This window comes from Polistes dominula, unplaced genomic scaffold (assembly GCF_049000335.1).
Source record: "Polistes dominula isolate Pdom_NZ unplaced genomic scaffold, Pdom_raw_medaka contig_24, whole genome shotgun sequence".
Lineage (NCBI taxonomy): Eukaryota > Metazoa > Arthropoda > Insecta > Hymenoptera > Vespidae > Polistes > Polistes dominula.
Window position 1 is genome coordinate 5278676 of NW_028301150.1, and position 21715 is coordinate 5300390.

Below are 21715 nucleotides of genomic sequence, written 5' to 3' on the forward strand. Positions count from 1 at the left end.
TTTGCTTTAACTCCGATCAGATTTATTCGATCGATTACTCTGTCTATTACAATAATTGCCGCCTCGTGTTCCTAGTTGTGTACGAACGTGACTATGCGAACGGTGCGAGACAAGTCTCGTGGGACACCAGACGCGTATTTTATTCGAGTTTTTGCTGATCTTAGCATGACGAGCCTAACCATCACGCGCATCATTGTCTATGATTATATATAAGTATTTTTATCCCCCCTCCCTGGTTATATAAATTATTGTTATTGTTCTTGAAAATTGTCTTATCGTCTGAGATGACAATTTTCAGAAAATAGGGAAAGGACAATTCTATTTACTTCATTTGCTTCTGTTTCTAATTCTGTTAGATATCATTCATCGTAATTTAAACAAACTTGACGTCATTGCGTTTATCGATAGATCCGGATTCCATTGCGGAAGGATCATCTAATCGGCAATTATTAAAAGACGATCACCACTTAAAAAGAAGAAGAAAAAAATTAAATGAAGAATAATAAAATCGACGTTTATAATATGCATTAAAAATTTGTAAGAGAAAAAAAAAGAAAAAAAAGAAAAAAAAATCTGATAATAATCGTCATTCGAAGTCGTTTTACACGGAAAAATCTTTCGATCGTACTGACTCAATTAAAGGATGACGACAAATTTCGTGAAATACATCGATAATACCGGTATTCGATCATAAATATTAACCCTTTTACTTCCTATTGATACATATATGCGTTTGGTAAAAGTTGCCAGCGTGTATTATTGACGCATATACGCGTTTGTCAATATGAATGTAAAATAATATAATGTTGGTTTGAATATTGATTATTGTTTTGAGTTTTGCCATATGAAAATTATATAAGAAACAAAAATACTTTAATTATTAAATATAATTTATTACTAGATCTGATTAATAATAAAACAGTCGTATTAATAATAAATTATTCCGTTTCTACAAAACACTTTAACTAAAAGTATTCAGTACTCAAAGGATTAAAAAAATAATCATAAATGATTTAAAGGGAATGGAAAGTTTGATCAAAAAAAAAAAAAAAAAAAATAAAAGAATAAAGAAAGAAAAAGAAAAATAAGAAAATCGTTCATCGACCTGTCCCTGCGAACGAGAAGTAAGAAACTTGTCTGACCTTAAGAACAACCTTGTCCAATCCCTTTCAATTTTTGTGAAATCTATCAAAAAAAAAAAAAGTTGACGAGCAGTGTACCTCTTCGTATCGATGTAGTGAGGAGTCACCTTGACCATCAGAAGTTTGCACCGGGGAGAGGATTGAGGACTTTAGCGGGTGTCCAGTAGGCAAACGCTAGTAGGGAAGAAGGATGGAGGAGGTGGGTCCGGTTGGCCTCCAGAGCGGACATATAAGTCCCAGGATCGCCCCCACTTTATGTCAAACGGTCGGACACGGTACGGAGGCGAGCACAAGCTAGCAAGCAGCAAACTCTTTGACGTTGATCAGAACTTAACTTCCATTCGTCGTTCTCTTCTCCAGCAAAGAGTGCTTTTTGTTTCATTTGGTTTTTTTCTGTTTTTCTTTTAACCATAATCTATTGAAGTATTTCAATCCTCCCCCATTATTACCAAACTTTTCCAATTCTTCATCTTCTTCTTATTGTTGTTCATTTTTCTCTCCGTGCCGGTTATATCCGACCGCTGACAACAGTAGCGATTTAATCGACACCCCCGTTAAGAGAACGTAAACCCCTCTTTTTTGGTTGTTGCTAGTACGCGAGAGTAAACGTGAACTATAAACGCGAATTATAACGCGAATATAAACACTTGGAATTCTCGAACGAGTATCACCAATCGAGTGAGCCTAACCTGGTGAGCCAGCTGGTGTGCCGGTTAGTTAATATCGAGTATAGTTAACGAGAATTGGACCTTAGTCGTTCTCCTACCGTTGCTGCTTTCGATCGACAACGGAAAAATTGAGAAGAGAACGTGTTTCTTTCTCTTTCTCTCACTCACCACTCAAATCAGTTAGTCAGTCACTCAGTCAGTCAGTTAGTTACTTTCTCTCTCTCTCTCTCTTTCTATCACCTTCTCTATCTTCTCTACTTGAAGCGGTGTTAGAAGTCGACTGCGAGGCACCATGAGAATCGTAAGTAAATCAGTTCCATGTTATACCGCTTACTCGTCTATAGACATACCGCTTACACTTACTTCAGGAAGTATTTATATGTTTCCTGAAAGCGAATAAGTTATTACTCCTTTCAAAAGTGAATCTAAATAGTGTTGTGTAAAATTATTCATATTTAGAATATAAAGACTAGATTAGTTGATTTTTTTTCGAGTTTCATGGAATTATGGTAATTGCTATCATTTATTAAAATATTTTATTTTTATTGAATGGACAATATTACTCCAAACGAGTATTCTTTTATATTCAATTGAAATTATCATAAATAATATATAATACGTTATTCGATGTTACATGTTCTAACGTTGCTAAAAGTATTATTCGGAAAAGCGAAAGATACGTTCGTGAAATGCACTGTTAGGTTTGCTTGCACTTAGGTATTACGGTATTGGTGTAGAAAAGCGAGTGCAGCAGCCCGATTCATCTTGATGGTCGTGTATATAAAAGCGTATAGCAAAGTGTATCGTGTTTCGTTTATATTCCATTTCGACTTTCTACGTACATTATTCCGGAAGGCACCGATCATAAAACGGAACTTCCACGTGTCTACTATCATTTCGAACCCTTTTATTATTATTTTTATTTTTCTTATATTATTTTTTACGAATAATATGTTAACTATGTGTTTAATACAGTTCGATCGATTGATCCATCAAAATTCTCATTCGAATGATGACGTAATCTGTCGTTTCTCAATTAATTCTAATCATTAGTAAAAATTCACACCGTTAGATTGATACATTATTTTTTTCTTTGTTTTTTACTCTAATGATAGTTTTCATTATTTTTTATTCTTTCACCTTCTCTTGGATAACGAGAGTGTAACGGTTAAGTATATACAATGATCGGTTAATTCAACGTTCTTAGTGAAAGCTCAAGTATTATTTTTGTTAAAAAATTCTTTTACTTTCGCTCGTTCGATATACTAACATGGTTGTTGTATTTTCTTCACTATTTTTTGTTATCTCTATCTTTTTGTTTTTAAATAAAATTGGGAACGATGGATTAATCGTTTTTTTTTCTTTTTTATAATTCAATATTTTAATTACATGTAAAAGGATCTAGCAAGATATTTATTAATCGATTAAACACAAAACGATTTTTATTTTTACATAAATCGACGTTTCAGATTGAGTTCTAGTTTTTATTATACTTTCTACCATTTTTGATTTTTTTTCTTTTACAGAGTAAAATCACAAATCGAAATAAATCGTATGGAATAATAGATGAAAAAAGAAAAGAAAATTTTTAAGATTATGAATTGATTGGATGAAACAAAGTTATTGCATAAATCGTTTTTTTTTTATTTACATAAACACACACACACAAAAGAAACGTTTCAGAATAATGAATAGCTTGATAAATTAAATCATTCGTAGAAACTATGGATGTTTTTCTCGACAAACATATATATATCTACTAATTTCATAAATGGATTTCCATTTCGTTTCGATACGTAAGGCAAAAAAATTTATTTGTATAACGGATCCCTCGATGAAGGAAATCGTTTAAAAAATAATAGAATTGAGGAAAAAGAAAAGAAAAAGAAGAAGAAAAAAAAGGAAAACGTTTGAAAGAAATGAATTCCTTGATTAAAATATTCGAAGGTTTTATTTGTAAGGTCGAATTGATCTAGTTAAATTACCTCGAACATTTAAAGTAGAATTGTCGAGTAATCCAGATACATTTATAGTTAAAAATTGATCATCTTATATCATAAAGAATTGTTTAATACAATTGGAAGGTGACAAGAAAAACAGGTGGTTAGGTTTCTCAGTCGATAATGACGATGACGTGTCAGTTTGATAGAACTAGTTAAACGAGTAAAAGAAGAAAAATAAGAGGAGAATAGGAGATACGGAAATCCGTAAAATCTTGTTCATTCACTAGAGTTCTTAGCCGTTGGCAAGACAAGTTTAGCGTCCTTGCCGCAGGGGACGAAAAACTTCGACAAGATTTATTTGCGTTGACCTATCATACTTTTGCTATTCAAAATTTATCTTATTTTTCGTTATTTTGTTCATTCAATTTATCAATTAAATAATTGATCCTACGAAAATGTTTACTTTAGTTTAAACGACTTTTATTTTTTGCTTTTTTTTTTATTTATTCGAATAATATGCTTCAGTTAATTCTACAGTTACTGAAGTGAAAATGAATAACAACTTTTGATATTATTAAACATGGAAAATTATTATTGAACGTAAATAGGCGTGAACGCGTTGAAGGAACTGATAAAACTTATAAATTCGTTTACTTTTTTTTTTTTTTTCGTTTAAAATAACTCCTACGAAATTTTCAATTGAAAAATGGAAATTATTTTATATTCCTACACGCGTCGATCGTTTATGCGATTTTCCAAGAATTCGTTTAAATCACATGGTCTATTTAACGACGAGTCCAAAGTCGATTGAAAAAAAATTTCTATTGATTTATAATAAATCTTAATGCATATTTCGTAACTTTTACTTTCACGATAAAAATAGTTTTTTTTCTCGTCAATATTTCATTATTATTATTAACTGAATAATTATACTAATTATTAGGAGGCAAAGTGTCGATAGAATTTTATTATAAATGCATACGTTCAATTTCGATGAAAAATGAATGCATTACTAGGAACGTTTTTACACAATTTCGATAACGAGTGAACGTTTTATTTTATCCTAAAATAAATCTTTCTTTTATCAACATTCCTTTACTTTGAATACACAGGATTTTGTTATTCCGATTTCTCTAATGATGCATACAAAAAAACACATACATACACACAAAAAACATCATAACGTACTAATGAAACGTTTTCTCGTATCAGTATGCAACTATTGCAAAAACTTTGTAATGATCTACAATAACTAGTTCTGAATTTTACGCGTGTTATATCTCTCTCTTTATATTTCTATGAAACCTTTTTAATGTAACATTTTAATCCTTTAATTCGCCTAAAAGAAAACTTATCGAAAATAATTGTGATATAAATGTAATTAATATTATAAGCATGAAAATAATAATGACAACGTTTATCTGTACTCTCGTAAAAAAAAAAAAGAAACAAAAAAAATAAATCTATATAAAAGGGTAATAAAGACAATGTACGTACGTGTCGAAATTATGCGCTAGAATGAGCAACAAATCACACGTAAGATTTCGATATCGATGCAGAAAATTATTCCTTTTTTTGTATTCCCTTTCTTTGTTACGTTCATTTACATGAACTAGAGTATTGCACGTATATTAACTACGTTGATTCAATTCATCGATAACTGTAAATTATTCTAGACGAACAATAGTTAAATTATAATAGCTAGAGGGATATAATTAATCATTTGTTTGAAAGCACGATTTCATCGATGCTTTAGGGTTCCTTTAAAAGTCTTTTTCTCATAACTGCATTAACCTAACAAAGATCTAAAACAAATCGGTTAATTAATATCGACTTTCCCATCCAGTCATTATAAATAATTTCAATTGAATCACGATTATTGTTTCGTTTCTATGATTTCATCGTTGATGTTCTATTATTACTTCAACCATTGAGAATTTCATTTAAAAGAATTCTTGGATTAGACTCGTTCGAAACTAACAGATATAACTCGAAGTATAATACTTCCTAAGATTTTTTTGGAAATTAAGGATTACATTTTTCATAAAATCAATGATATTTTACGAAAGATTTGTTTGATATATTTTCTGATACAATTTTGAGATTAAATTACACCCCTAACACAGTACTTCAGACTCATGATATTAACTTATACTAATTTTCTTATTTCAATATCCGTAATGTAAACCAGATTTTATATGTTCATTTTTGCATTTTTTTTTTGACGTTTAGATAAAGAAAAAAAGAAAAGTTTCGATAAAGATCTCATTGAATTATTATTTTTAATTAAATAGTTTTATATCACGATTTCTTCCTGATAATAGTTATGGTACAGTAAAGACAAAGGAGAAAATCTGTGCAACAAGTCAACGATATCTGAACGCTTAAAGCTATCCCTTTTATCGGTTCCGTTATAAGAGAAATGTGGCGTGGCACCTTTTGCCCGGTTTTTTTGTGCCAATCGAGCGTGACGATTTGCACAGCATCGAAAATAACCTTCTCTTTCTTGAACGAGAAACGCGTGTGCATTATGCTCGGAAACGTATGTGTGAAATGTCGCTAACCATAAGAAGTTTCCATCCGAAATAAAGGTTAACACATTGTACAAAATATTCAACGCAACAACATTTTTTCAAAATGATTTATTATAATATAACATAAATAAATAAATACGTGATGATTCTTAAAGAAATAACAAATTTCTAAGTACTCGCGTTGTATACGTGAGTACATAAGTTCTTATGTAAACTTTCCACGTGAAGTTGCATACCGTAACAAACTGGAAAAGTAGAAGGGATTTGTTGATGGGGAAGAAAAAAAATCAATTAAAATGCGTTATATATATAGGGTTTTCGTAAAACGTACACCTAAGCGAAGAAAGTTCTTACGAAGCTTCTTTCTAATCAAAAGCATCCAACGGAAGAGAAGCATTTTATTAGTCTTAAAAAAATATAGAAACGCTTCTATGTATAATATTATTACCTAACTTGTCATAGAAATTGTAAAAATAATAATACTCGTGTATATCTCGTATTTTAATTATTTCGATTACATGCATCGGAAAGTGATAAAGTGTAATCAAGAAATGGTTGCAACGTCTTACAACGTTTTGCATTCGAGCTTTGAAATATAGTTTATCTATGGTGTTTATTACTTAGGTTAGCAATGATACGTATTATGTAATAACTAATGATAAATATGTACGCGTCCGTTGTATTTATATACGTAAGTATTTATCTTTACAAATTGCGCATTACACCTGTTAGATCGATCCTACTTTCTAATAATGAATGACGCCGTAGTTTCTTAACATCATCAACCCTCCTTTCTTATCTTCTATGTCATCGTATATTCGTCTTCAGTCCTTTCGTAATATTTGGCTTATTGCCATCAACTCTGGTATGGTTCTTACTTATATATCTGGTATATTCTTACAATTAAATGACTCCGTCGTAGTTGTTTAAAAGGATAATAAAAAAAAAAGCAGTACTAAGTTAAGTGTCTATTCTTGTTCTATCATTGATTGATTGGCTAATGTACTAAAGCAATTATGAAATATCGTAAAATGGTGTAATTAAAGGAAGCCTAACCGATCGTGACGAGATCAAAAGAGCAAGAGGGGAGAAGTGAAAAAAGGAAAGAAAGAAAGAAAGAAAGAAAAAAGAAAGATAATAAGATCGGATGTACAAGGTTGTCGAGAGGCTAGGACCTTCGTTAAATTCCTTGACGATGTCTTAAACGAAGGTGAATGAAAGTTACCACAACGAGGAGCGTCGAGGTCGCGAAAATGATCCCTTGCATTATCTTTTTCCGGTATACAAATTTGTCTGAGTTGGTTTTTTTTTTAAATATTTTGTCAATTATTATTTTTATTACGATTGATTACACATGCATCTATTTCGATTTTACGTTTTAAACATTTTACTATTCATTTTACTTTTCATTTCTTCTAATTTGATACTCGTATGTTTATCAAAGCCTATATTATAATTAAATATCATTTCGTTGTTCGATTATAATTTTTGATTGATTTGTATAATACATTACAGTTAATCTATTGTATTAATTTCTCATCATATTTAACGAAAATTTGAAATTAATTATTTATACGAATTTTAGATTTCTTTGGTAGTATCGTTAGCATTAAATAATAACTACTAGCATTTCTTCTTTCATTCATATTTTAACCATTAGCATGAATAAAACGATTCAAATATCCGGAACGAGAATCGGATCGAAATATCACTCAGTAAGATTATCAATTTTCTCGGTCCGAGTACATCGACGTGTTACAATGTCACTATGTTGCACTTATGTCAGATTCTATTTATATTCATGTACACCTATGGAAAGTGGTCGAGTAACGTGCGTGATAGAAAAGGTATGACGAGCTTCTGTCTTTGATAGAATAATAAAATTTCTATATGTGTGTGTATGTGTGTGTGTGTGTGTGTGCATTATACCAGTTTCTTCTTGTTACGTAACAACTGACGACACGTGGCTTAGAGACGGATGCAATACGGTTAACAAATCTACAATATTAATGGTCTATAGGATTCCTATGGGAAAAATTTACTTATACATACGTACAAAGGAATGAACTTATAAACACGCTCCGTTTTATCTGGTATAAAATGCGGAAGTACAAAACTACGATTAATGCATTACTCTTACTAAGTAACTGAGTGTTGGCTTGATATCTAATAACTCATATATAATAGACTTTCCAAGATTGTTTTATCAGTGTCAGTCAATTCGTTTTTAAAAGATACGGTCTTTGTTGAGTATAGGAAAAAAAAGTAGAAATTAATTACATGTATGTTTCTAAGCGATTTCCTTCAACGTTCTGAAACGTTTCGATTTTCGTTCCTCTTATTTCTTTTCTTTTTTTTTTTCGTCCAAATTTCATAATAAATCGAAAACGTTAATCTCCATTGGAATCTCATAAAAATACGAAAGCAATTTTTGTTCTCGTTTTCCCCCCTGTTCGAACCACTTTCGAACGGTTTCAAAAGCTAAATTAAAAGACGCGTTTCTGCTCGACATCACTGAAACAAACAGCTAACTATTTAACCGACTTACTTTTACCGACACGGTTTTTGTTTTTCTTTCTTTTTTTTTTCAACGATGGGAAGAAACTTTTCAACGATTCGTTGATGACACCTTTGTGAGAGACTTCTTATTTTTAATTATCTACCTTTTTTCTTGTATACATAAAACCGGTGTGAGTGATTTTTTTTTTCTAATAATCGTCAAGTTTCCGAAAACCGGTATTTGTATTTCGAAATTTTAATAACATGTTAAACACACGCATTGATATTTATCTGTAATATACAACTTTGCGAGTAATCTATTTTTTCCTATTTTTTGTTTGTTTTCAGTTTTCTTTTTATCAAATTTTATCATGTATTATATATTCTAGATAATCCTAGAACGAAGAAATTATTATAAAACTGATTGATGAATGTTTATATATGAATTAATAAATAAATTTATGTAAAGAAGAAATTAATTATTAATGAATGATTACATGAATTATTTAATTCAACGAAACATCAATTGGATTAGAGAATGATACAACGATCATTTCTCTCGAAATCGTTGCCACATAAACGCAAGCATGCGTTTTTCTTCGCATGCGTGTTTGGGATATCGCTTTGGCATGATCTCGCGTCACGGTGCTAGCACATGTGTGCCAACGCTTCGAGGGCAACCTCGTGCCTTTGTAGAAAACTAAGACACGAAGGCTCCAACAACTAGTTTCTTTACAAATAAATTCAAATTCGTCACTTTCCTTCCTTTGCTATTAATGTTTATTAAAATCGAAACTTTTATTATTTTCTTACGATTTATTTGTTTATAAATATTTTTGTTCAAACTTAATTCGCGTATTACGTCTTGAAATTGCTATAATTGAAACAAATTTTTAAAGAAAATATTAGATTCTTTTTTTGAATTCTTCAGAGAATGCAAAATGAACTTCCTTTTATTTCTGTTTTTTTTTTAAATCGATTATCTATCCGATTGTTTCAAATTCTATTCGCACAAATTAAATGATTTTTGTCATGACAAAATCGATTGCAATCGTCGAAATGAATCCGTGAGAAAGAAAAAATATAAATACATTAACAGAGGTAGATTATCCATACGATGAATTCCTTCTGAACAATTTTCCCAGCCAGTTTCTCGCATATAACATCGGACGAGCACTTATAGTTCACGGAAATTACCTATGTGATTTTCCGTTCAATCCTCTTTCGAGTAGATCGTTAAATTTCATTGATTTCATCAGTAGTTTTACGTAAGTTAACGCGTATCTTCATTCTGATGATCTTTCGTAGTTGTTATTCGCAAGGAAAGTTGATATAACTCCATTAACGACAAGAGATTTGTGATTAGAAATTTGATTTCCTATTGGATTCGCTTTTAACAAATTTAAACAACCCGGTGTGTGAGAATTACAGTTATTTTTCAACATTTCACAAGCGATTTCTCTAAAATATATCGATGAATGGTGTTATATCAATAATTATATAACAATGACAATCATTTGAAACATAAGTATATTATATACAACTAGTTGAATACAAAAGTTGAAAACAAAAATAAACAAACAAATGAAAATAAGAGATTTTAATTAAAAGGGAGTAATACGTGTCAACAACGATTGTAGGAAAGGAAACTAAATTTTTATAGGGGTCACACGTGCAAAAAAAAGTTGGACCTGTGTGATTAATTTCGTTCGGTCGTTGGCGTTATATTGCCTCGTAAATTTCTTTTCTAGCATTATACAAACCGCAAATTAACGTTCTTTCCTACTAGGAATTTGGAATCATAAAAAATTGTCACGCACCCTTCGTTTTCAACAAAATATTCTCTCAATCCTGTTCAAGTTATGATCCAAATTACATAGTATAGATTATTTGCGAGTAAAAACTTGTCAGATCTTTTTCAACTATTTTTATGTACAAGTTTTATGTGGCATAAGGAAGGAAACAGAATAAATACCGATATATACCGATATAACTTGTTAATTGACGTAAATGATTATCAACTTATTTGGCATTAACTTCCGATCGTTTAATTGAGATATTTCGAACAACACATGAATGATTAAAATATATTGAATCCTAAATGTTCGAGGTTACGTTTAGGGAGAAACATTTTTCCTTTTTTCTTTTTATTTTTCTTTTTAAACCTAACTAAAATTCCATTTTCTTGATGAAATCAAGGTTCGTGTTTAACTTAAAGGAGAATGTTTATTATTTAGTGTAGTCTCATAAGAGCCTTTAATGATGCCATTTACTCGATTGTTGGTGATAATCTGGTGCCAATAAATTGACTAGAAAGGCAAGTTCGTGAGATTTTGTTAGACTTATCTATAATCTCGGCTAGCCTATTAAAAACGATTCCTCAACTTCTTCTCTCGTGGATAAACCGATTTCCTTTCGCCGATTTATTATCGACACTCACGGTCAGTTCTCTTTTAGAATTTAGTTTCTTCTTATTTAAATTCCTTCTTTACGAAATAAACGAACGAACCAACAAAAATTCTTCGTTTTGGGTATTGCAATCGTTGATTTCTTTTTTTCATCATTGGATGGATTTTTATTACCACTACCATCTTATAACTCGTTCTCAAGTATATTTATTGAAAAAAAAAAGAAAATTTTCAATAGCGTTCGTCTTTCGTATAATTGATATAATTTTGATTTTTAATTAAGCCTTTTAATTACACAAAATACACGATTTTAATTAAAAGTATTGCTTTTAATGAATTTTAATTTTTTTATTTTTTTTTTTATTTTCAGATCTGTCTAGTAGCAATTCTAATCGCCATTATGGTGGGTACCGCAACGGCTCAGAATTACAGACAACTCTACGCTGGTTTCGGTCCGTACTTTCAACAGAGCGCAGGATTGAGGGATCCAAGATCTAACAGAGGTTCGTTTCAATTAATTTATCCTTCGTGATTTCGATTCGATCATTTTCATTCGACCGTGAATTTCTACGAAGGTTAATATGATTATATCTAACGGTATTGAATCTATACTACGATCGTATCTCATTTGACGGATTTTAACAATTACGATGTCCTATATATAATTTTATATTATTATTTTTTTTAATTATTTTAATAAAAGATCTTAATCTTTGAAAGTAAACTACTTACAACTTCGAACATGGAACTAACTTTTACCGGAACAGATTTAACGCTCTCGAAGTTGGGATAATAATTCAAGATTGAAGCACGTGTTGTAGGAGTTAGTGACCATCGGTGAAAGGATAGGATATTAATAGGTGCAAATAATTATCCGTGTTGACCGATTTTTAATTTATTAACAAAAATAGTTAACGACATAGATATATATATTACGCATAGATTATTCAGTGTATCACATTGTAAGATGTGATAAATATATATCTTTATCTGTATAATTATCCTATTAAATTATCGTTCAATCTCACCGTCTTCTGATATCTGAAAGCCAATAGTTTACAAGTCAATCTGATCGAAATTATGTAAGTAATATCAACGAATCTATCGTTAATGTTGCTCAATACAAGAAAGAATTTGATCGTGATAAGCAATTAATTTTTCATTGTGAAGTCTCTCTCTCTCTCTCTCTCTCTCTCTCTCTCTCTGTAAATATATACAAGACTTATCTATCTATATTTATTATACTATATCTATTCTTATTCATCGTTACAGGGAAATACTTTGTTAATTATACGAAGTTAATTTACAGCACGCATTGAAATCGATTTATATATGTTACGAACAAAAATATTACGAAATTACTAACAGATTAAATGCAAAATTGACAAGTTTTGAACGTAATCATTGTAACGAGTTATTTAAAAAAAAAAATTATTTATTTTACCTTTTTATTTTGTTATTCGTTCACGTTCATTTACAACTATCGATACTTTGCTGTATCAAAATCAATGCTACTTTATTATTCGTATTTTGTAATCGAATATCTGATTTTACTTTTATTGCAATGTTATTGACTCAATATGTTATACGTAATTGACGATAGAAATACAAGATAGAGAAAGAAAGAGAGAATTACGATTTCTTTAGATCGGTATTGAAAGTATAAAATACAAGTTAGAGTCAGGTCGCGTGCCAAGTTCAAACGCGTTTACTTTTGTAGACATAGTTGATAATATCTGGTAACGTAAGAAATGACTAACGTTCACTGACACTCACTAGTCCATCCAACTCAATATTAATTTAATGAATGCTTCAGTGAACAAGGATCGAAACGGAAGAAATAGGAATACTAATTTGTAAACAGGAAAAAACGTGTTGATTGTTTTAATGCTCCAATTTAGGAGAACACTTTTTATTTCTAATACCCTATTTTATTTTCTTACTAAATTATTCAAAGAATTTGGTACACGAATTCCAGAAAAAAATGTTGCTTGTTTCATCGATTAATGAAAAATTTTTAATTGTGTAATAACATTTTATTTCCTTGAAAAAAAAAAGAAATTATTTAAGCAATAGTTGAATTAATTCGATTATCCGAACAATCTTCATACCTTCCGATATTAATCTACAAAATATAAATGCTGTACAATTAATAACGTGCGTGATTAATAACACGTATCCTACAATAATTTCCTGTTACCAAGACTTTTTTTAGAAAGGATTGGTATTAACTTTCATTGAATTAGTGTTACTTATTATTACGGAAACGTTAGAAGAAGAAGAATAAAAAAAATAATTAAACGACATAATGCAAAACATACGAAAGAATTAACAACTGTTCATTTCAAATTTATTTATTAGCCAACGCGTTTCGAGTACAACAACAACAACAACAAAATTATAATAGCATGAAATTGGTAAAGAATCGATCAATCGTTCTTAGAAAAAGAAAAAGTAAAAGAAAGGTTGTAGAAAAAGAATGAAAGAAGTTACGGATCAGCAGACGAACGAAGATGTTGGAGTTTGATTTATTGGTACGATCAACGACCGTGAAGGACGAGTATCTTTTTTTGAGTACGTCCAATACTTTTTCTTTTTTTTTTTTAAGAAGATATTTCGTTCCCTCGATGAACAAAATATGGAGAATGTATTTATAAGAAAAAAAGAAAAAGACAAAAAATGACCATTTTATTTATTTGAAATAATATTTTATCCAGATCGATTCTTTCGTCAATTCATTTTTTACGTTCATTTGATTTGGACAAGAATCGATATTTATCGTAAATCGTAACATTGACTACTGTCCACGTTTACAATGTTGATACTTGCGTTCACTCACAGTCAATACTACGTATCTTGTCGCGGTCATCAAGGTCATTGACAACCGGTATAAACGAGACTGTAAAACACGTTGTTACATGTATACGCGTTAATACAGTTTCGTAGGGAAATTCTTTTACATACAATAGATATTGCCACGTGTTAAGACGGATCTACTATTTAACTTCCTAGTTTAATGAATCAGCTAGCTAAAGGAATTAATTTTATGCTAATTTATGAATCTGATAATATTCTAATTAATTGTCTCATTTTAACGATTATAAATTATTTAACAACGGTAGCTATGATCTGTCATTATATATTATCATTATTATTATTATTGTTTAAACGACAAACTATTAGGTCGATCATCAACGTCTTTACATCGATTTTCATTTGTTTATTTTTCTTTTCTTTTCAGGCCCAATACTTTTCCCACCTGGTCCGGAACCGAACCGCGCCGATAGCAGCGGCGTGATAGTCGGTGCTAGTGGCTATGGATTTGTACCACCGAATTCAGGTAAAACGTCGGGGAAATGATTATGCCAAAAGTCTACTTGAATATCCTTCGGTGTTTCTTTTGAGATGTAAAGGAACAAAAAAATCAAAAACAAAAACCAAAAAAAAACAAAAAAAATCCTTACGCGAAAGGGGACGATTCTTCGCTTGTACATATGTAAGAAATCCAAAGATGATACGTTGAGAGAGCGAGAGAGGCCACAGAGAGGGAATGGTCAGGGAGAGAAAACATCCAGCCACCATCAATCACCCTCCCCGCTCCGTTTCTTTGACGCACTCGCACCACTCCGTTTTTATCCTTTTGTGCACTTTAACTTATTAAATAAAATAAAAAAAACAATTGTATATTTATTATTTCCTTAAAAATAACATAAAATAACCCTAATCGTTGAGTAACTTTGAACTTTTCTCTTTCCCACCCCCTTACCCGCCCCCAATCAATAACTATGTAAAAAGAAAGATAAAAAAACAAAATACCATACAAATGTACTTGTATAGGGTATCCTACTTTGATTAAAACAAAGAAACTCTGTATGTTGTAATTGTAAATTACATGTTTGTAATACTAATATCGCATTGTCTAATCGACCACTCTTATTATATGGTTGGTATGTTAATACTAAATTTTAATATACTACAATTTAAAAAATAATTAATTCCCACAAAACAAATCCATTTAAAAAAAAAATATATTAAACAAATATGCTGTGAAAAGTGTATCCAACGATTGACCTTTCATCCTAAACGAGTATTTTGAAATTTGAATTTTGTTGTTTTTGTTACTCGATCGATGGTTAAAGGACGGAACGAAATTGATAGATCCGTACTTTACTTTCATCCAGGATTTTAAACGAAGGTCGACAGATGCAAAACGCGTGTCTGAAAGGATCGATCCTTGATGTGTTGTGTGCGCGCGCACATATTCTCTCATACTCAAAAGAGAAGTCTGCTTTATGCTATATATATGTGTCAATATTATATATGCATACCTGTATATATGTATATATATATGTGTACGTGTATGTGTGTGTGTATGTAGATACGCAAAAGCGTTGCATGTTCGTAGACAAGGGTATCTCGTGTTCGTGATCGTGAACCCGTCTCTTCTTGTCGAGGACGTGAGCTCGTTTCCTTGTTTTATTCCATCTACTACCTTCGAGACACCATAATCGCGGCCGACACAACGCGGAAGAAAATCGTTTCGATGTTCGAAGAGACTATAACCTTCGAGCTACTCTCTTCCAGCAAGTTTCTTCTAGTGCACCATTTTACTTCAATGCTTTAACAATTTACTTTCCCTCCGAGTTCCTAGTGTTTGATTTTAACGATTTTATCTATAAACTTAATTGAACGAAAGAAAAGAGAAATAAAAATAAATAAAAGAGAACAGATAGGGGAAAAAATAGAAAGAAAAATATGATATTAATCGTAATCGGTAAGAATATCACATAATCGAGTATTATTATATAATAATAAACATAGTGCAGGTAGGTAAATTCTTGAACGAGAAGATAATATGATTAATGTTAATGTCATAATGTAATAACGACATTAGAAGATATAATGATACCTGTAAAAGAGTAAATAAGTACGAAATAATGAATATATCTTACTTCCTGAATTCTTACTTCGCGGGTACGAGATTAATTCGAAATACCGGTTTTCGTGAAGGTGAGAATAAGAATCCTGAAAGGGAAGCCTTGGAAGACGACGCTAGCAAACAACCCGCTTTGTGTGGATCAGTGAAAGTAACGTCAATCAAACTCGTTTACCCGTAACGCTTCCTTTCTCGATGCCATTACGTGGCACGTAACAGGTGTTATGAGGTCGGTTAGGTTAACGACAAGGTCGACTTTTTTGTCGATCTACGTTTATTACGTATTTTTCTTTTTTTTCTTTTCTTCTCGGACAAGATCAACGTTCCTTTCCTCATTTTTATCCGGTCAAGTCAAGTCAAGTCAAGTCAAGTCGAGTCGAGTCGAGTCGAGTCGAGTCGAATTCCGTTGATCGGGAATTACCTAATTTTTTTTTTTCACTCACACTATTCGATTATTATTTTTTCCGTCGATGGGAATTTCTTTTTTCAACGGGAAATGGTTGGAAAAAGATGTATTCATAAAAATTACGAATAAGCCCAAGTCAAACGGCGTAACAAAATCTCTTCTTCTCTTTTTCGAGAGAAGCTTAAAAAACCCTACCAATCCCCACCCATCTCCTCTGACTCGCATTTAATTACGCGACACGCGTAAAGGCTACGGGGTCTCGGCCCCCTCCGGACGTCCTTGAAGGAAATTTATCCGAGGGTTGAAAGGAGGGCTGAGAGAAAAGCGAACTTCGCTTTCGGCAAAGCAAAACTCGTAATTTAGCGATATCTCTGTTAAGTACTTTTTCACGAGACGTTAATTCCAAAAGCGGAAGTTGGAACTTCGCGAAAATGGAATAAGAATATCTTTTTACCCCCACTCATCTCTTCTTTTTTCATTTTATATTCTATCAAATATATGGACAGAATGATCTACGTGACTGAGGGTTACTTTGATAAATGAAAAAAAAAAGATATTCACTTATGTTAAATTAACAATTATTTGTACGAAATTATATATTATTCTGAATCACATCAAAATGTCAATCATTTCTCTTATAAAAAAAAGTTGACAATATCGAACAATATTCATTCACGTTTGGTAGGGAAGCTTATTGATCTCGAAAATACGTAATATAATCAACTCCAGTTACTCTCTATCTCTCTCTATCTCTCTCTCTCTCTCTCTCTCTCTTTCTCTTTAGTTTCCCTTTCAATGTTCGAAACCTATTTGACTTTATATTGTCAGGACGTCGTGGTGGTCGAGGTAGCTAACTCGGTGAAGGGTGATCGTGCATTGGCGAGGCATAGGAGCAGAAAAGCGAGCACTTATCAATCAAAGGGAGAGCATGCGAAAAGGGATGAGGTCAATCATGCTAAGGGAAGGAAGGTGACGAGGGTGCTCGTAATTAGTAGCTCTGAAACTCACCCCCCACCCACCTCACCCCTTTCTTTCTCTCTCTCACTTTATCTAACCCATTCTCTGTATTCTCTTAGGCCACCTTCTCATTATCAATGGTCATATATATATTCCTCTGTATGTGTCTCTCTCTCTCTCTCTCTTTCTCTTTCTGGTGTTCCTCTTACTGTCAGTTTCCACTAACTCATTTAAAATGGACTACTATTCGAACCGTTAAGTCTGTCTTTGATCAAATACTCAAGAGTTCTCTTTAAAGTGATCAAGAAAACTTGTTATTTTGTTCTACAGATGAGAATAACTTCTGAGACTGTTCTTATAACTTCATCATGATTTTTCTAAAATGGAATTATTTGTTTCTATTTTTATTTTTCCCTCCTTTCAAAATTATATAATAATGAAAATATAATTGAAAGATTCTAGAAGATAATAAAAACCGACTTTGACAACTCTATCCGTTACGGTATAATAATAGGGAAAATAAGAATGCTTTTTTGCACGTGACTCATAATACGATATCGCTTAAAGGTTAGAAAGAGATAAATATCTATTGTCGTTCTACGTATACGTATATGCAATGTATATAGTATACATGTGTGTATGTGTGTGTGTATGCGTAACCATGTGTAATTGTATACGGATACCGTTTTATGAATTGGTTGTCTATATTCATTCACACGGTGCTTTTTTATCTTTTGTTTCTTAGGCTTCCTAAGGTATTACTATTATTAAATCGAGGTGAACGAGACTGGATATCGAATATTGGCGTTTACCTAACAGAAGACGAAGTGGCAATATGGAACTTGAGCACGCTGAGTGTCACGATACTTTCGTGCAACAACCTAATATATATATTTGAAAATGATGTAAAATTTAAATTGTTGCGATCTAATTACGGAAAAAAAGGGAAAACGAAGGTAAAACGTTAAACGAGATCGGGGAGTAATTAATTAAAGTGCAATTTCATTTGAAGTCTTAATAGCGATGCATACCAAAGTTTTATGCATTAATAGCTGCGTATCGAAGTGATCTCAATCGAAAAGTCAAATAGATCAATAATATTGTAATTATTAATGTATAGCAAAAAACAAAAAATATGAATATAACGAATCACACTTTTTTTTAGCACTTCGATTTTAACAGTTGTTGATTCACGAGTTTGTATTCGCTCGTTATTGTTAATTAATTTCTTAATATCTATGAAGTACACATGTTAGCATACTTTTATTTATTTATTATTATTATTATTAATATTATTATTATTAATAAAAAAATAATCGTACTTCGATTGTGCTAATTAATAGCACCGAAGGAAGCGATTTTAACCGTCCTAACTGATCGTGTTCAAAATGTTACCATTATTGTATATAGAATAAATATTACATAATATATTATATTGTACGAGTGTTATTGTTCATAGGTTATTGTTAAAAACCGAATTAAGCATTCCAGGATAAGAATTGTCAATTAATCGTATTTTTGGGTTAAATTTTTGTATTGTAGTTCACTAGCCATTAACGAATGACTTGAGTTATATTTAAGTGCTCACGCGGTGTTTATTCTTCAGATCAATTTTCCAGGACTAAATTATTCATTATTGACGAAACGTAGAGTTGAAATATGTATCATTTAACATTTGCTGAGAAAATCTTGTCTTAGAAAGAACCAAGTCATGATCATTTATCGTTTAAACTGACGTTAGGAGTCTTAGGAAACGGCTTGAAAGTGAATGGGATACATTTTTCAATGAGATCGGATCGATAGCAGTGTAAAATAAATTGTAAATAACCATAAATTGTAATGAAATAAAAATTATTAATAATAATTAAAAAAAAGAAAAAAAAACGAAAGAAAAAAATTATTGAAAAATATTAATCTTTACGTTTATGCTACTGTACTTATTTTACTCATCCTTAACTCATATTTCTTTGATTTTCATTATAAAAAATTCGATTTATACTCTGTGTTCTTACTTGTTTGTTTTTTTTTTTTCGTAAAAACAAATTCTTTTTTGTCCAAAAGATCTATCAACACGACAATAAACAAACGAAGCGTATTCCTATGGTCGTGTCCAAATTGACGACGTGTACGATGCGAAAATGTTGTAGTTGTCGATTTCTATGTTTGAAATTTAAACTTGTTTGTTTGCTTTTCTACGCATCGCAAACATGACTAACTAATTGCAAATATTGCAGTATTTTTTAATACTACGGATTACTTTGATCCTGTAAATAATACATTCAATCATTGATTTATGCTTTAACATTTTTCTATTTATTTGCAGGCACATCGAATTAATTGACAATAATTTAGAAATAAAAATTATTATTATTAATATAAAGCACTCGGTTTAATGTTCTTTAATATCTAATTATTTTCTTAATTGAAAATTAATTATTAATTTATATTTAAAGATGTATATGTTTTTAAAACAAATTAGTTATATTTAATAATTATTATATCACAATTATATATTATATTCATAAGCAAAGAATCAAGTTAGCAAGGTAATAATTTTTTGTTTAAATTTTACACAGTCGTAGTGGCTCATTAGAATTATAAATTGCGCAAACAATAAAACTCAATAATCAATCGTTTCTAAAAAAACGAAGTTAATAATTTCATATTATTTATATTCATTTAATTAAAAAACAATAAATTACAGAAAATATATATATATATATGGGTATGTTGAAAAGATCTGACAAGGGAAGTGCAAGGTCTTGCCCTCACGGATTTTGTTCAAATTTTGCAGGATAATAGATTTTGCTTCCATGTTCACGAATATATATGGTTATAGGGGCCACTACTCAATAATTTTTTAGATAAATTGCAATTAAAGATGATAAATAAAGATGCCGTTTAATCCTTAAATTCATTTCTCAATTCTTAATTCTCCAATTCAAAAATAATATAAATATAATATTCAAAAATAATATTTATATAATATTCAAAAATAATATAAATGTAATATTCAAAAATAATATTTATGTATTATTCAAAAAAAAAAATTCGAAGAATATTCAAAAATAATATTCATACAATATTCCAAAATAATATTTATATAATATTCAAAAATAATATTCATACAATATTCAAAAATAATATTCATACAATATTCAAAAATAATATTCATATAATAGTCGATGCAAAAGTTGTCAAGCAGCTATGACACGGAAGAATGTATGGTTAACTTCTTACAGAGTAATAGTGCATGTACCGGAAACCACCATGCAAATAGAAGTATCGAGTAACAAGGTAAGCCACTAAAAATGAACGATCATTCGGTGCTCAATGATCTATTTTTTTTCAGACGTAATAAACCGGTTCAAGTTATGGATCTAAAATATATTATCGTAATAGTCTTTTATCGAAGTTATATTTAAACCAGGTGTTCCAAATAAACTTACAAATTATTCAATCGAAAATATGATATTTTTTGAGAAAAAGTTGTTTTGCCTGTAATCGTTTGATATTAAACGGTAGAGAATTAAAATTGCATTTATTCGTTTTTATGTAATTCGAAAGTTTTCAAGGCCGTTTTAATAACCACCATTCCGGATAACTTGTTTAGGCGATAACTATTTAAAGAAGGATATTTCGAAACTTCGTATTCAAAATAAAACCTCGAATATAAATTTTGAAAATTTCTCTGTGTAACGTTTTAAAGGCTATCGTAAATGTCCCAAAAAAAGAAAAAAAACATCATTCGTAACTAATTTTTATTAAATTTACGACAATGTTCAAAAATGATTGATGCTTTGTGTATTTACAGTATTTCTAAAATTGCTAGAGAACCAGACGTGATGAAGTAAGTTCAATAGAATTGTTTTGCTAGATGATTCGATCCAGAAACGTTTTGCTTCGATGTAATTCACTTTTTTGAAGAAAAAAAAAAAGAAAAAGAAAAAAACAAAACAAAGAAAAGAACGAAATAATAATTCGTCTGCAGGTACCATAAAATCGAAAAGAGTTCGCGCTGGATTTATATTGATATCGATCTGCAAAGTACTCCAGGGACGTTTATTGCGTTGTAAGGAAAGCGTCGTTAGTTACAATGCGACTACCTGCTGTATGACTATTACGCTGACGGTCGACCATCGGTAAGATTCGAAAGCGTGCAGAAATGAACAGCCAGTCAGCCAGCTGGCGTTTTATTCGTCCGCATGCTACGAAACCGTTT

At 30.8% G+C, this 21715-nt stretch overlaps 1 protein-coding gene across 2 annotated transcripts; it reads left to right on the forward strand.

The window, feature by feature from the left end:
* The first annotated feature begins 1403 nt into the window (after positions 1 to 1403).
* Wat (worker-enriched antennal transcript) lies at positions 1404 to 19407 on the forward strand. 2 transcript variants are annotated; one of them, XR_016178312.1, is made up of 4 exons: positions 1404 to 2111; positions 11565 to 11697; positions 14436 to 15968; positions 18239 to 19407. XR_016178312.1 is itself a non-coding variant. In XM_015319423.2 (4 exons), the coding sequence occupies exons 1-4, from the start codon at positions 2103 to 2105 to the stop codon at positions 18262 to 18264; spliced, it is 267 nt and encodes an 88-aa protein (XP_015174909.1). In that variant the 5' UTR covers positions 1404 to 2102; the 3' UTR covers positions 18265 to 19407. The 2 variants fall into 2 exon arrangements, 1 of the variants encoding a protein (XP_015174909.1); XM_015319423.2 differs by having other exon boundaries at positions 14436 to 14534.
* Positions 19408 to 21715: the final 2308 nt, after the last annotated feature.